This window comes from Zerene cesonia, chromosome 25 (genome assembly GCF_012273895.1).
Source record: "Zerene cesonia ecotype Mississippi chromosome 25, Zerene_cesonia_1.1, whole genome shotgun sequence".
NCBI classification, from domain to species: Eukaryota; Metazoa; Arthropoda; class Insecta; order Lepidoptera; family Pieridae; genus Zerene; species Zerene cesonia.
In genome coordinates, this window is record NC_052126.1 from 701,004 (window position 1) to 717,161 (window position 16,158).

Sequence of the window (16,158 nt, forward strand, 5' to 3'; positions counted from 1 at the left end):
AAAATATCTTACTAATTTACTAGCAATATTGAACTATTCAGTTAAGAATGCAGAGTTGTCGAATATAATTTGTATTTGTATGTTTCATTTATTGGAAATACAACAAAATTTCTTAAACAAATGCAACAAATAACAGTACAATTACTAAACAATTTTATGTACTTCGCAAAGAGTTACGCGCAGTTTCAAAATTAATCCGTGAGTGCTATTAAAAGTCTCAAATACCCGTCAATTTAATATTCCCGCTAGGCAGAGTAGGGCTAGATATGAATCCATGTCCGGTACACACTGGCGCTGCCTGTACACTATAGGAACTGCGAGGTCGGTGATTGCGAAACTTAAACATAAATGTATTTCACTAACAACAGGTGGCGCTAGTTACCTTGTTCGGGAGCGCCATCCTGAATTTGAAACGTATAACATTATTAATAACGTTGAATTTAGGGTGACGCTACGTTATATAGACCGAGCTAAGTTACCCAAATTCACGAGTTTGTATTTTTGCGTATTGTAAGCATCTGTCGCTTGGCTAAAATTCACGATTATACTTAATGTTTATAAATACAATATTTGTATACAATAATTCTGTGTTGTGTTTATTAATTACGCTTTTTTATAGAAACACGTTTATTTCTCATAAATATAAATATAGAACTACCCACAAAAAGTTCTTATAATATTTATTATATATTGTATTTATAAATTATTAAAGTATTGCGTAGTCAATATGTAATACGCTATATTCTAAAATAACGTAACGTATGTAAAACCTATAAAATATCCCCAAACGCTAAACGTCATTGTTATGCTTTTTTTATTGAGTTCGCTTTTATTTTGTGTTTAAATATATTAAAAAGACTCCACTCACGTTGGGCTGCTGACGTGTTCTATAATATTATTTACTGTATCTAGAAATAAACGGTTCTTACAGACCTTGAAATGTTTTATCCATATTATGATCGGATGAAAACGTATCCATAACGACTATATTTATGACATAATGTTCTTACATCGGTTTAAATATGCTGAGAGGTTAAAAATCATAGCTGCACGTGGACTGTTGGCAGGAGATATAATACTCAGTGTTTTAAGATTTAATACGTTTATAGTACGAGATCCGACCGCGTGATTTATACGTCCATATGTTTGATTAATAAAATGTAATTTTTATCAATATTAATAACTAAACCAATGCAGATCCGCAAAGGTGCCCATCCAAATTTGGCCGCAATTAATTCCAATTAAAATGTAATTAATTATTTATTTTTGAACTATTACGTTCACTTGTAATTGTTAAAAGATATATTTCATTAGAAAGAAATGTACCTGAGATACCGAAAAAGTTCAAGGTGCCATCTCTCACTTGGCCGCAACCTAATGTCAGCCAGGTGTAAACAGGTATACTTTTGTTAAATATATACGTTCATAATTTATTATCATGTTATACATACCAAATCGAAGATTAATTTTTTGGTGCCTATGCAAAAATGCCCGCAAATCGTGATTGCCAGCGATTAAAGATAAATAAAAGCAAGAGAAACTTACGATAAACACCGTTTGTCAAATAAAGATAGAGCATGCCAGCTGCTCGTCGTTGTTATGCTACTGCGTTTGATTTTGTCTTATAGTTATCTTATAGTTATTGTTTGAGTTGAATATAATTAAAAAAAAATTAAAAACACTAGTATTGAATAGAAATAAGACCGAAAATAAACGAAAATTTTTTTAAAGATAAATTATATATTTAAAATGACGTTTCACAGTTAAAAGTTATTGGTTGAGTTAAATATAATTAAAAAAATATTGAAAACACTAGTGTTATAGATTAATTATTAAGACATATTATTTTTACTGCTCAATTTTTGGAGAATTTTAAACTCCAAGCAAATACCCGAGGTACTAGTTGAGTACCTTATCTATAGACGCATGCGCAGTAGCATGAAAACGACGAGCAGCTGGCATGCTCTATCTTTATTTGACAAACGGTATTAATCGTAAGTTTCTCTTGCTTTTATTTATCTTTAATCGCTGGCAATCACGATTTGCGGGCATTTTTGCATAGGCACCTATATCTCATCATGTAGAGAAAAAATTAATCTTCGATTTGGTATGTATAACATGATAATACATTATGAACGTATATATTTAACAAAAGTATACCTGTTTACACCTGGCTGACATTAGGTAGCGGCCAAGTGAGAGATGGCACCTTGAACTTTTTCGGTATCTTAGGTAAATTTCTTTCTAATGAAATATATCTTTTAACAATTACAAGTGAACGTAATAGTTCAAAAATAAATAAATTATTACATTTTAATTGAAATTAATTGCGGCCAAATTTGGATGGGCACCTTTGCGGATCGGCATTGGTTTAGTTATAAATATCGATAAAAATTATTTATTATTAATCAAACATATGAACGTATAAATCACGCGGCCGGATCTTAGACTATTAGATATGTATTTACTTAGATGCGATACTTTATATTAAAATATACGGTGTTTGTTCATGATTTTGTCTTATTTTTGTGTGTTATTTTAAAGCAGCTATTTGGTAGCAATTCAGTGATATACACGTTTATTTCTCTGTTTGCTAATCTGAATGGAGACGAGGTCAAGCCATTTTCAATGAACTTGTGGCTTGCATATAATGTCTCCAATAACATTTTGCAGATACCCAAATCCAGACGTCTTTGCATATGCAGAGACATTGTCTGTTGATAACAATGTTTAATTTTATTATGCAAATAGATCTGAAGAAGAAATGATGATGTTTACATAATTTTAGGAGACCGGTTTTAGCAGTATTGCCGACATTCTTTAATTTTAAAATGCACCCCATCCATTATCTCTAGTTAAAAGGCACATACCGCGTTTTAAATCAAATTCCTACTTTATAGATGCGATAAATCCAATTTTTACAAAAGAGGTTACTAATTAGATTACATTACATTATTTAAAGTGATATAGAGAATTACGTAGAGCTCACTCCAGAAGTCTCGAATTTGACTTCTGATTACTCCCAGAGTTTATAGCATATAGTTTATAGATTAGTTCCCAGAATATCGTTCACTTGCATACTCATTATATTACATCGAATCGATATGGTGAAGTAGTTATTTTATATGCTCTATGCTGCAATAGTTCAAATGATAAACAGCATAAATACATTACACATAGTACATTAATATGTATAATTACTATAAAATATAAAAACTTTTCTTTCATAAATATGTGGTATAGGTAGTTAGTTGGATGTTGCATGTTATTACAACTCGCATGAAAAACGCTGTTTTCTTCTCTTCTTTCCATCAATTATAATTATCGGACCTATATAGACCTTCCGTTTTACTAATTAAGGTTTAAAAAAAAAAAAGTTAAATATTGATTTTTTTTTCAAAGCGATAAGAGAATTAAATTATTAGTCAATAGTTGTTAATTTTAATATATTCTATACAAGCTGCATGCCCCAGCTTCGCTCGGGTAGTAATTTGTCAAAATTGATACAATATAATCTTTGAAGTTGGATCAAAGTGCACACGGTGTGCGGATTTGATTGAAATGTGACACTAAACATATATAATAAGAGTTGTGATTAGCCACAAATCTAGGCTTAGGTTCTTTATGAAAAGGACTATAGGAGGTTTTTCTATTTCTTTAATTACACACGCAAATATTATATATGAGAGAAAAAAGCATGAATGCTAATTGAAATTTGACAATGAACCTTTTTATTTTAACACAATACAAATACTGTATCGTTATAGAATTTTATGCGTTTGACGAATGGTTTGCATGATTATAAGTAGATTAATTTATGTCCTGTAGTTGAATGTTATTTATAAGATGTTATTGCATGTGACTGGATGCATTCCGCTTCGTGAGCACAACGCTAGTAAGGTTATGGAGATGCATGATTTTTTTTTTGTCTGTTAAATGTGTTAGCGAAGAGGGAAGATTCTCCTCGGAAAAGTAAAGAAAATGCATAGATTTCTGTTAATTCTTTTACTATAACAAACACACATTTGAGATAAATTAGATAGACTGGTATATCTTTTGTTCTATCCATAAAATACCTCTATTAACCAGTAGAGTACCCATTCAAATCTGACCTTTCTGATTACCCAAAATGGAAGGCAGATAGTCAATATACAGAATAAAAATGTTTTTTTTTTTTTTATATCTGAGTGTCATTGAAATTATTTGTTCAGAAAGATGTTCTATGAACACTTTACATAACACATATTTCTAATGGTATCTTCCCTTTTGGCATGATCCCTCGCATTGCTTTGTGAGCATCCAGCGGAATGCACCTACTGTATGTACTTGAGTACTTATTTCCTTCGTGGTTTAATTGTGTTTCAGTTGGCTTTAATTTTTTTTATTTTTTTGTTTGTCCATTTTGTTTCAGCACTTACCCAAATGAACTAAATTTTTTATTTAGGTACTGATTTGGCGAGGGCTGTAACGTTTTTTTGTAAAGTTGATAAATGACCAATTGAATTTTTCGGAATTTTTGTTTTTATAATCAATACTCAAATAATATTTCATTACTGTGATGTAGTTTTATACCATTATCAGCCGTTTACAATAAAGCGTTTGCTCTGAACTATAGAAATCTGCTCTTTCCATAGACAAACTAAGCTGTTAAAGCTTGATATAATATGACTGGATTTTCGTTATATAATAAAAAAATATATTGAAATAATATGTGATAGTTAAAATAGGATTAAACTAATTCGTGTATAAATATCCAATTTTTTTCTGTTGTCTTCCCAGAGAAAAGTGAACATTCTCCCTGCTTGTAAAATACTGAATTGAAATATAGATTTTTCTGAATTTTCTATGGAGCGAGCAATGATTGAAAAATTTAAATTTAAATGGTAATAAGGATACAATACATACGCAATAATGCTTATATACTATTGTTCTACAAATGTATAAATTCTCTATAAATCATTTGGAATCTCATCTTTCAGTTGTCGTATCGTTATTACCTATTACCTACGATATCGTGTCGTACAGTAAGTAGTATACAATTGGTATAACGCAACCATTAATGGTTTCAGGCGATCTGCCGACGTATTTGACTCGTTTCCAATGGGATATGGCCAAGTATCCCATAAAACAGAGCCTGCGCAACATCGCCGATATCATCAGTAAACAGGTACAACTTATATTATTAAAGAGATATTTAATTAGTGTTTCGGTCTGTCTCCCTTTCACGCATTGCTGAACCGATTTGGATAAATTATGGTTCAAGAACAAAAATTATCCGGGTAAAAGCCCTGGGATGGTCGATCTTTTCCGTTGACTAAGTGGGCGAAGCCGCGGGCAGAAAGCTGGTTATTAAAATAATTTGATAGTTATAATTTGATTGTTAATCCCACTTCTGATTATATATATTTCCATAGCTAAGTAATCTTACAAATTAATGATTTTATAGAGTTGAATAATACTGAAAGAAATGCGTTAGTCGGCGTTATTATTAATTGATGTTAATATAAAAAACTGTAAGGCGTATCGTTCCAGTTTATACTTTGAATTTTATCATAGTTAACATTTTTAATGACCTCGTTATCCTCTCGAGATTATTATGTCGGAATCAAAAGAAAATGTACATATTCCATTCTAGAATACATTCTATGCATGATTCTAGATGCATTCTAGGAACATTATCGTGTAGTCTACCATTATTCGTATGATAATTTTCAGGTGGGTCAAATCGACGCGGACCTTAAGGTGAAATCATCCGCTTACAACGCACTCAAAGGGAACCTACAAAATTTGGAGAAGAAACAGACGTTAGTATCGTTTTTTTTCGTTCAATGTTTTTATTAAATTAATATATTGCTGTTAATATAATATATATATATATATATATAACGTAACGACAAGGTGTTAATTTAATATATATATATATATATTAAATTAACACCTTGTCGTTGACGTTTTTGTTTCATACATAAAAAAATTGTGTTTATTACCGAGACCCTCCTCTCTCCAACCTAGGATTAGATGAGATTTCACTCGACCCCCTCCCCGATTAAACATCTCACGTAATTTATGGACGCCCCCTAAGAAGGCTTGGCTTTTCAAACTTACAAATGATATTCATTTAACATTATCACTACATGTTATGAAACAAAGTCGCTTTCTTTGTCCCTATGTCCCTATATATGCTTAAATCTTTAAAACTACGCAACGAATATTGATGGGTTTTTTTTTTAAGACTGATTCAAAAGCAAGGTTTATATGTGTATTAATTTTAAAAATTTAAGGCGCACGAATCCGCGAGCAAAAGCTAGTTATAGAATAAATCTCACACACATAGTGATATTAACGCATAAATCTCATGTTGCAGTGGCAGCTTGCTGACCCGCAACCTCGCCGACCTCGTGAAGAAGGAACATTTCATCTTGGACAGCGAATATCTGACCACCCTGCTGGTTATTGTGCCCAAGTGAGTGGTTTTTTTTTAACCGATTTAAATCGTTATTGACGGTGAGATACTCAGATTTTTATCTTCTTCACCATTAATTTAAAGAGGAGACTTATTTTTGTGTTATTGTAACGTTTTCACGCAAAATCCGCTGGACTGATTTCAAAAATTCTCTCGCCATTAGAAAGCTGCATCTTTACTGAGTGACATAAGCTATACATGTACCGCGGGCGAAGCCGGGGCGAAAAGCTAGTATATGGGATTTCTAATTGAGTATATTTATTCAATTTATATGTTATTTACTAATTGATTATTTTTAAGATAAAAATGTCCGACGTGCATTTAGCGTGTCATATATAATCTTCTGGCCGTGATATAATTTTTTACAAAATAAGTTTAAGCTTACTTTATAGCGTCGTAGCTTATTTGAACTTTACCGTTCTGCCATACTTGGTACTATATAAAAAAAATATTTAAAAAAAAAACATGAATGGCAGCGGTGGGATTCGAACCCACGCCTCCGAAGAGACTGGTGCCTTAAACCAGCGCCTTAGACCGCTCGGCCACGCTACCCATGCGGGATAGCTCTAAAATTTGGGATAGCATTATTTGGAACTGTTTTAATTTTAAATTCTCACACTTAATAATATAACAAACATGTATTTTTTCCAATTTGACTATGATGTGTTGAGTGTTTCGGATTTATATAACCTTTTAAAAGTAACAACAAAGTATGTATATGATGTTGGCTTACTCGTATTTCTATGATGAGATAATATTAGAATATTTAATATACTGGAATATTGGCTAATGAATAACGTATTTTGCATCTGTGGCAAAAAATATGTAACAAACCTGTATGACTCAGCGAAATAAACAATATATAACAACATGTTTATGTTAATAAATGATAGTACATTATAAAATTTTGAGTAAAATAAAAAAAAACTATTGTGATGTGCACGAAATCTATACTAATATAATAAAGCTGAAGAGTTTGTTTGTTTGAACGCACTAATCTCAGGAACTACTGGTGCGATTTGAAAAATACTTTCAGTGTTTGATAGCCCATTTATCGAGGATGGAGTTTATAGGGCACATATGTACCACGGGCGAAGCCCGGGGCGGCCCACTAGCCGATTATAATTAGCATCGTACTGCATGTTAAAGGTCGATGTTCAACGACTGGAACGCCAATTACGAGAAGATCACAAACATGATCGTGCCCCGCTCGACGCAGCTCATCCACCAGGACAATGACTATGGACTCTTCACTGTCACATTGTTCAAGAAGGTGATGTATATATTGAACAGACTTCGAAGAAGGTTATCGATTGGACTGTAGGTTTTTGTAGCTTTGTTAGGTCTTATTGGTAATTTGAATGAGTGAATGATACTTTATGGTACACAACAAAAGGAAATAATACAAAGTACAGAATAAAAATACAAATTGCACAATAGGCGACCTTATGGCTACAGAGCCAACTCTTCCTGGCAACCGAAACAAAGAAACAATACAGAGAAAGCGTATAGGTAGGTGGTGTATACTTTAAATATATTATGTTTAATTAATTAATTAGGTATGGAAGTATTATAAAGGAAAGACTGGCCAAGCGAGCTATGTACAGAGACTGTAGACTGTGCCAATCAGTACTAAGGTGTTTTTCCTCAAATATGCTGAGTGGCATCCATTTGTGGCGCAAGAATCTTAGTATGTAATATTATTAAGATTTTTTGTAAATAAAAACCGTATCGTTCTATCTGGAATGCTCTTTTTATTTACAAAAATTTGCGGTTTAATACGATGTGTGTGTGCGTGAGTGCGTGTGTGTATGTGTGCGTGCGTGCGTGCGTGAGTGTGTGTGTGTGTGTGTGTGTGTGTGTGAGTGTGTGTGTGTGTGTGTGTGTGTGTGCGTGCGTGCGTATGTGTATGTCTGTGTGCGTGTGTGTGCGTGCGTGAGTGAGTGCGTGTGTGTGTATGTATGATAAATCATAACGATGACGACGTGTGACGGTCAGGTGGTGGAGGAGTTCAAGCTGCACGCGCGCGAGCGCAAGTTCGTGGTGCGCGAGTTCAGCTACAACGAGCAGGACCTCGCCGCCGGCCGCAACGAGATCACCAAGCTCGTCACCGACAAGAAGAAGCAGTTTGTGAGTTTGTCCGTCTTGTTTTCCGCGCTCGTCTAGTGTACAAGTATACGTTATTGCATCAAAGCAATTGACACTTGACAAATTTTACATATTTTTTTTCACGTTATTATCCGTTATTCGACGTCCTGAACGCGAAGGTTTTTAATTCGATCGTTTTTTTTTTTTGTTTCACGATAACACTTTACTTTGCAACGGAAATCTTTCAACCGACGTCCTGAAAGCTAACTCACTGTTGCCCGCGGCTTCGCACGCGCTAATTCGAAGTAATTTAATAGATGTTATTTACATATAAATTTTTCTTTTGAATCACTCTATCTATTAAAAAAAATCACATCAAAATCCGTTGCGTAGTTCTAAAGATTTAAGCACACATTGGGACAGAGAAAGCGACTTTGTTTTATACTATGTAGTGATGATACTCGGTTATTAATATTAGACGTCATATGCTCGCTGTCCAGGGTCCGCTGGTGCGATGGCTGAAGGTGAACTTCTCCGAGTGCTTCTGCGCCTGGATACACGTGAAGGCGCTGCGCGTGTTCGTCGAGTCGGTGCTGAGGTACTGTGCTCATTGATTATTATGTTACATCGACACTTTATATTGTAAAGCTTCAATTTATACTTTATATTTTAAAAAAGAGTTGGATATTTGTTTGGTTGAACGCGCTTGTCTGAGGAACTTCTGGTCCGATTACAAAAATTATTTTAGTGTTTGATAGCCCATTTATTCAGGTATTTAGGCTATATAACATCAGTCAGGTACTACGTGAATAAAACCGTGGGGCATAGGTACTGATAAACCTTAAATGAAATTTTAGTTATGTAGCATTCAAATGCCTTAAATGATTTTTTTTAAAGAATAGAGTATAATGGGGTGTCCTTTACACACATAAAACTGAAACATTTTAGGAAGAATAAAATTCGATCGCTGCGGTCGGATCACAGGCTGGCACACACCCAGTGTGATTTAGCTTTGATTTCCAAGTACCTATGAGGTCCCTTTAAAATTCGGTCTTTTTCTGAGAATTTGCAGTTTTGTTATTTTTTCTTGTTTAATTTTTTTTTTTTTATTAAAAGCAATTGTTTTTTGTTTTTTGTAAAATGTGTCAATTCCGCCTGGTCGGCGCACAGATACGGGCTGCCGGTGAACTTCCAAGCGGCGGTGCTGGTGCCGAGCCGCAAGAGCAGCAAGAAGCTGCGCGACGTGCTGCAGCAGCTCTACGCGCACCTCGACCACTCCGCGCACCACGCCTCCAACACGCAGGACGTGAGTGCGCGCCGCCCCACGGACGGACGGACGGACGGACGAACAGATGTATAATAACAGATGCAAGGACGTAGCACAGACCAAACGATCGTTAAAACAACTAAATCATTGCCATCATCATCTCATATGTTCCCACTGCTGGGACACGGGCCTCTTATGAGGGTTCAGGCTATAATCCAGCACGCTGGCCAAGTGCGGGTTGGCAGATGTCACATGTCGTCGAACTTTTGATTCTTGGACATGCCGGTTTCCTCACGATGTTTTCCTACACCGATTTGAGCAGTGGTGATGTTCCACATCCTCAGATAAATTGAAAAATCATTTCAATCATATTACCTACACGCTCGCCTGGTCTCGAACCCCGACTTGTCGATTTTAAGTCCGAGGTCCAAAAATCACGGAAAACTGTCTTAAATATATAGTTTGTCAAAATTCTAGTCAAAAGAAGCAAATGGTCCAGCAACGTAAAGATACGTCACAAAACGTAACAGAAGAAATAAATTCTGACAGTCTAAGCTATCTGGGTGCCAAGTCTACTATTTTAGTAAAATAACACATCATTGCGATAAGATTCACAGTTCATTAAATATCCAATTATTATCCATTTTTGAGTCAGCAGACTTGTGGACCTGGTTGATATACAACAAAATAAATTCAACCTTATTTGCATGCATTAAAGTCTGATTTACAAGACGCCAAAACTAAACTCTGGGTGGAATTTAATATACCACGACTAAAATACGTATAGGTGTAAAACGTACGATATTTTAAACATTTTTGACATGACATTCTTTCAAAAAATTTCTCATTTTTGACATTGTTCAAAATAGGCGATTATATTATGTGTATATGGTATTTTTTTTGTCCACAGAACGCTGAATTAGCCGGGCTGGGCTTCGGCCAATCGGAATACTTCCCGTACGTGTTCTATAAGATCAACGTCGACATGATTGAGAAATCCACTTCTTAAGTGGGAATAGAATGGCTGTTAATAGGTAAATTAACAATAACAAAAATTTCCAGTTTCAAAAATTATTAAAATATGCTATGTTTATCTTATTTTAACTTCCATTAAAAGAAAAAGAAACTCCTCGTATGAAAGAGGATTTTATGTAAAACTAGCAAACCCGGCGAACTCCGTTTCGCCACCAGATGGCTGTGTGTGAAAAATGATTTTCCCGCTTTTCTGTTAAAATTTTTCCTGAATTTTCTTTGCTATAAACCTCACGGAGCCCGAGACCTTTCCAACGAATGCAAAACCGTGGAAATCGGTCCGTGCGTTCTCGAGTTATAGCGTCAGGAAGGAAATCCCGACTTATTTTTATATAGTAGATAAGTTACTCAAAATATTGCTGTTTATACTTCATTTAATTTGTTTTATTTTTTATTTTACAAAGAATTTATATTTTTTTTCTTTTATTTTCACAGGTAATGTTACCAAGTTCTGTGCGTCTGACCGCGGTAGCCAGCAATAGTTGCAATATTGCATTGTACAATAATGAATAAATAATTAATATACACTATTAGAAAAATAACCTAACGGTTTCCCAATTGAAAAAAAAAAATATTCCAATTATATTTTTCTATAAATCGCGCGTTTCGAAGCAGGTTGTTGCTATTTATATTTAAATTTTATTTATAATGTTGCCATTATATGCTATAAAGCTTTGAGAAATATAATATAATGAAACGCAACAAATGTTTTTTTCAGTATTATGTTGCGTTTTTAGAGTAGATATATAACATCTGTTACTAAATTGTAAAATAATGTTCAATGAATTATATTGGTATGATAAATGCAAACTGTACATAAGAACATTCCTCATATAACTTGTGTAGTACATAATAAATATTATTCAAGTTACTGTTTTTACATTGTTTTATTTGTTCATACAATAATATTACTAACCAATCCAGCCTAACCTATCAGATAAATTAATAACCCGCAATGAGTTAACTATTTTTATCAATAGATGAGCAAGATTTAGTTTGAAACAAAGTTGCTGGTTAAATACAGAATGTGATACTCTATGTGAAAATAAGTTATATCCAAAATATTAATTAATTACTGTACTCTCAGATTCTAATATGTGATATCTTATCTTTCTGTATACGAAAATATGAAATCCTCAGGTTTCAATAAGCACTCAGTACAAATCAAGGACTTTATCTACGAGTGGTGAAATGGTCCTAGTGTCAGTTAAAAATAATGCTTTTGAAACATAACTGTCACTCAATAAAAGAGATTATTAAATAATTGTATAAATATGTAATTAAATGTCTGTCGCGTCTTTTCATACCTAAGAATGATCGGGGATATTTTTCCAAGATATGAAAATAAACCAGTTCAATGTAATCTTTCTATGATATATGGGAATCCAAAATATAACCAGAACTTTTCCTAAAAATAAGGTATCAAGTTTAAAAATAACAAAAAACAAACAATCAAACATCTATGATGAACTTATTCACTAAATGGAGTTAGTTTGACTACATACAAATAGTGAGAGTAATAATATTGCCAAGCCCATATATTTAAAATACTTTATTACATTTATAACGATTGCGATACAAAATTTATACACGTTATTGACATCACTTCCACTCATCATCATTGTCCGGTTCATTATAGGGTTCTAACATTTTGGAGAGCGTCGAATCTTCTTCATTCATCCTATTGAATAAAGAAGTTAATAACTTCTTATTTAAGTGGTCCGTTTGAGTTGTTTCCCTTACAGGCATCTCGGGCAATGCTTCTTGAGTATTTGTTGGCGTATTCTCTTTTTCCGGCGTATTTAATTTGACCATGTTTGATATTTTACTGGATACTAATATTAGATTTACATACGATAAATCCTTTTTAGAGGAAACGCGTTTAAATGAATAATATTAATACAAATAATTAATACTGTCAAAAAAATAAACGCTTTAAAATTATCAAAATAATGAAATCAAATGTCAATTTATCCACGTTTGACAATTGACTTTAATTTTTGTTAGATTACGAGTTGCCATTTAAGAACAAGAAGACTTTTATTTTACATTTGACACTAGGTACTACTAAGCACTAATTTACTTTTTTATGTGGTACCTGTTTTCCTTTCATTACGATTAAAAATAATTTAATTATGTTATAACTACAGCAAGCTGTAAGCTGTCGACTACTCCTTAGTACTAAACTACTCTTTGTAAGCAACGGGCAACCTTGAGTTGCTGTCCCTTGTTTAGCACATACTTGATCTTTTTACACAAGGATAGATTATTTTAAAGTAGTTTTGTTGCAAAGACTGAGGTGAATTAACATTTAAAAAGAACTGCATCCGAATAAAAAGCATTTAGTACTCGAAATTGAATACGAAATACTAGTACATTATGTTATATCTAACTGTGCTATATTGTATTATTACTGTATTATCCTATCCTATCCGACTAATTCCTACTAATATTATAAATGCGAAATTTGTAAGGATGTGATGTTACTCTTTCACGCAAAAACTATTGAACCGATTGCAATGAAATTTGGTACGTAGATAGCTGGATAACTGGAATAACATATAGGCAACTTTTTATCAACGATATTCCTACGGGATACAGACTTATGCGGGAGAAATCGCGGGGCGCAGCTAGAAGATTTTATAAATTTCAAACAAAACATACCTATATAACTACTCAAATTAAATGACACATAAATAAAATGTGTCTCTTCACGTTTTTAAGGGAATAGCATTTATTTGGTTGAAGAACAATTTTAGTCTTACCGTACTTAAAAAATAAAAATAAACAACAACTTGATAACATCAATTCATGAAATTTCACGGCGAAATAATACTCTATGATGAACACCGTATCAAAACCCCTTAGAAGATAATGACTAAAGAAGATAAAGATGATGCATGGTAGTATAAAAAATAAGAACTATGTGTCTTTGATACGTATGTACGCATTTGGTTACCGTTGAATGTTAGGTTCCTAAAATCTCGTATGGAAAAATGTTATCTGAAAATCTTTAAATTTTAAAAATAAGTGAGAATTACGTTTTATAGCTCTCTTTAGTTTTCCTTTTTGAATCATTTTGAATATTTCACCACAATCTTGTTATGTTATGTCATTATTTCTGGATTGCTGATTATTATTGATAATGTTTTATTATGTATATATTATAAAATCCATCATCATCATCATCATCAGCCCATATACGTTCCCACTGCTGGGATACAGGCCTCCTATGAGGGTTCAGACCATAATCCACCATGCTGGTTGGAAGATATTTTATTAGATTACTATCAAATTATTTTATTAGAATGCACATCTTTAATAATATGTAATAATATGATCTTTCAAAATATATACACTAAGTTGCCCTATTAAAATTTTTAACTGCTTTATAATCTGGCAAGCCCCACAACTAAACGTCATCGTTTACCATCCTTCCGACCAGCGACATTTTCTGGACTGGTGTAAATTAATTATTTAGAAAATTTAAAAAGTTAGTAATAATGCGAATTGCTCATTGGCATCTCTTTTAACGTTATTATAATTTCGAAGAACTTTGTGATACATGTATTACATATCAACATTTTTAGCATCAAAGTGCACTACTCTTACATAACTTTGCTACCTAACCTGCATTTTTTATCATCTGATTTTGTTGTGTGTGATATTCCAGGGCAAAATGTTGGGTCGTCTAGCTCCGGGTGTCTGCACCCAGGTGACCATGGTGGTCAACCATCAGCAGAACCGTAATATGGCCACTTTGAAGGCGATTTCTATGCGTCTCAAGTCGGTAAAGAATATCCAAAAAATTACCCAGTCCATGAAGATGGTGTCGGCTGCCAAGTAAGTTCTATATTCAAAAAGGAAAAAAATATAATATCTTATGGAATGTCGAAATCGAATTTTGAAAGTTTGAAATAATTCTAAATTGTATTAAAAAGATTTCGAATTTTAAATTTGCATTTTGAAAAAGCAACTAAGAAAATTCGTTTCTTTTTAATAAAGGTGGTCTAATAGTGATATAAATAAATTGAAATATTAGTTTGATTTTTCATTGTATTGGAATACCTTTTGTTAAACTTGCAAGAATATTGTAAGAGACTGAACTTAAAAACATTATTTTTTTTAGTTAAGGGAAATAAATTGTTATCTATAGGATACCAATTCATTAAATTTATTATCCTGACTAGAAGTAAGGCAATAAGCTAAAGTAATCATTAAAGCACTCAACTTTCAGGAAAAAACTAAATTAAAAGCCCATTTTATTGGATTCAAACATTCAGCTTCTTTAGTGTAAGCAGTTAAAAAAGGCAAATTACAAGTTTTTGCTTCACAAAAATCACACTAATATTATAAACTAGCTGTACCCACAACTTCTTTCGCGTTTGTCAATAAATACTTACATTGACTTTCATCCCTCCTCCCTCAGACACTGTATTGATTTCCAGTCTGAAAACTTATTAAGACCCTTCCTCGGAATAGGTGCTATAACCATACCAAGTTTCATCAAAATCCGTTCTGTAGGTTTTGCGTGATTCTCATTCAAGATACAGACAGACAGACAAAATTTTTCAAATTGCAATGAATACTTCTGTATCGACAATAAAACGCCCTACAAAAAAAATTCTAAATATCTTGAATGTACAGAATTTGACCCCAATCATTTTTATTATAGAATAGATTTGAAAGTTTGTTTGGATGTTTGTCCATCAATCATGCTAAAATTACTGAATGGATTTTGATGAAATTTGGTATATAGACAGGGTATGAGCTGACTTGATTGATAGGGTATGTTTTATCTCAATAATAAAATAGAGGACCAATTTTAAACAAATTTTTTTTTGTGTAGATACACCCGTGCTGAACGTGAGCTTAGAGCCGCCCGCCCATACGGCGAGGGTGCTGTCATGTTCTATGAACGTGCTGAGGTATTATAGCCCGACTTATACATATGACAATTTATATGACTTCCAAACCTAGTATGCCACTGTAATATTGTAATCTGTCGAAAATTTGTGATCTGCAACATAGTGATTACAATTTAATGCATTTTTCGGAAGATTATCTATATTATATTAGATAGTGCAATAGGCATACCACATGATAGGTAAAGTTACTCTCAACTTATTTAAGATCTACACAGAAATAAATAAAGTAGTAATCTGGCTCTGTCAATTCGCAACCTGCACCTGATTGCCATTTAGGAAAAGTAAATTTTCTGCATAATTCACACCTACAGTATATTTGAATTAAAGTCTTAACAAGAATTGTGTTTCATTGCAAGCATATAATATAATATAATAAATTT

At 33.1% G+C, this 16,158-nt stretch overlaps 2 protein-coding genes and 1 non-coding gene across 3 annotated transcripts in view; 2 read left to right on the forward strand and 1 right to left on the reverse strand.

The window, feature by feature from the left end:
• Positions 1 to 11,726, forward strand: part of LOC119836670 (V-type proton ATPase subunit C) — a 17,875-nt gene extending 6,149 nt beyond the window's left edge. The window contains exons 5-13 of the mRNA XM_038362063.1: positions 5,070 to 5,167; positions 5,716 to 5,804; positions 6,365 to 6,463; positions 7,613 to 7,736; positions 8,462 to 8,593; positions 9,052 to 9,149; positions 9,722 to 9,857; positions 10,729 to 10,852; positions 11,286 to 11,726. Coding sequence (XP_038217991.1) covers positions 5,070 to 5,167; positions 5,716 to 5,804; positions 6,365 to 6,463; positions 7,613 to 7,736; positions 8,462 to 8,593; positions 9,052 to 9,149; positions 9,722 to 9,857; positions 10,729 to 10,827 — 875 coding nt within the window. The 3' untranslated portion in view covers positions 10,828 to 10,852; positions 11,286 to 11,726. The remainder of the gene's footprint in view (positions 1 to 5,069; positions 5,168 to 5,715; positions 5,805 to 6,364; positions 6,464 to 7,612; positions 7,737 to 8,461; positions 8,594 to 9,051; positions 9,150 to 9,721; positions 9,858 to 10,728; positions 10,853 to 11,285) is intronic.
• Trnal-aag lies at positions 6,934 to 7,015 on the reverse strand. Its single transcript has one exon. It is a non-coding gene; the product is annotated as a tRNA-Leu (tRNA).
• A 2,516-nt stretch (positions 11,727 to 14,242) lies between the features above and the next one.
• LOC119836572 (ATP synthase subunit gamma, mitochondrial) overlaps positions 14,243 to 16,158 on the forward strand; it is a 4,347-nt gene continuing 2,431 nt past the window's right edge. The window contains 3 exon segments of the mRNA XM_038361954.1: positions 14,243 to 14,343; positions 14,524 to 14,693; positions 15,700 to 15,787. Coding sequence (XP_038217882.1) covers positions 14,530 to 14,693; positions 15,700 to 15,787 — 252 coding nt within the window. The 5' untranslated portion in view covers positions 14,243 to 14,343; positions 14,524 to 14,529.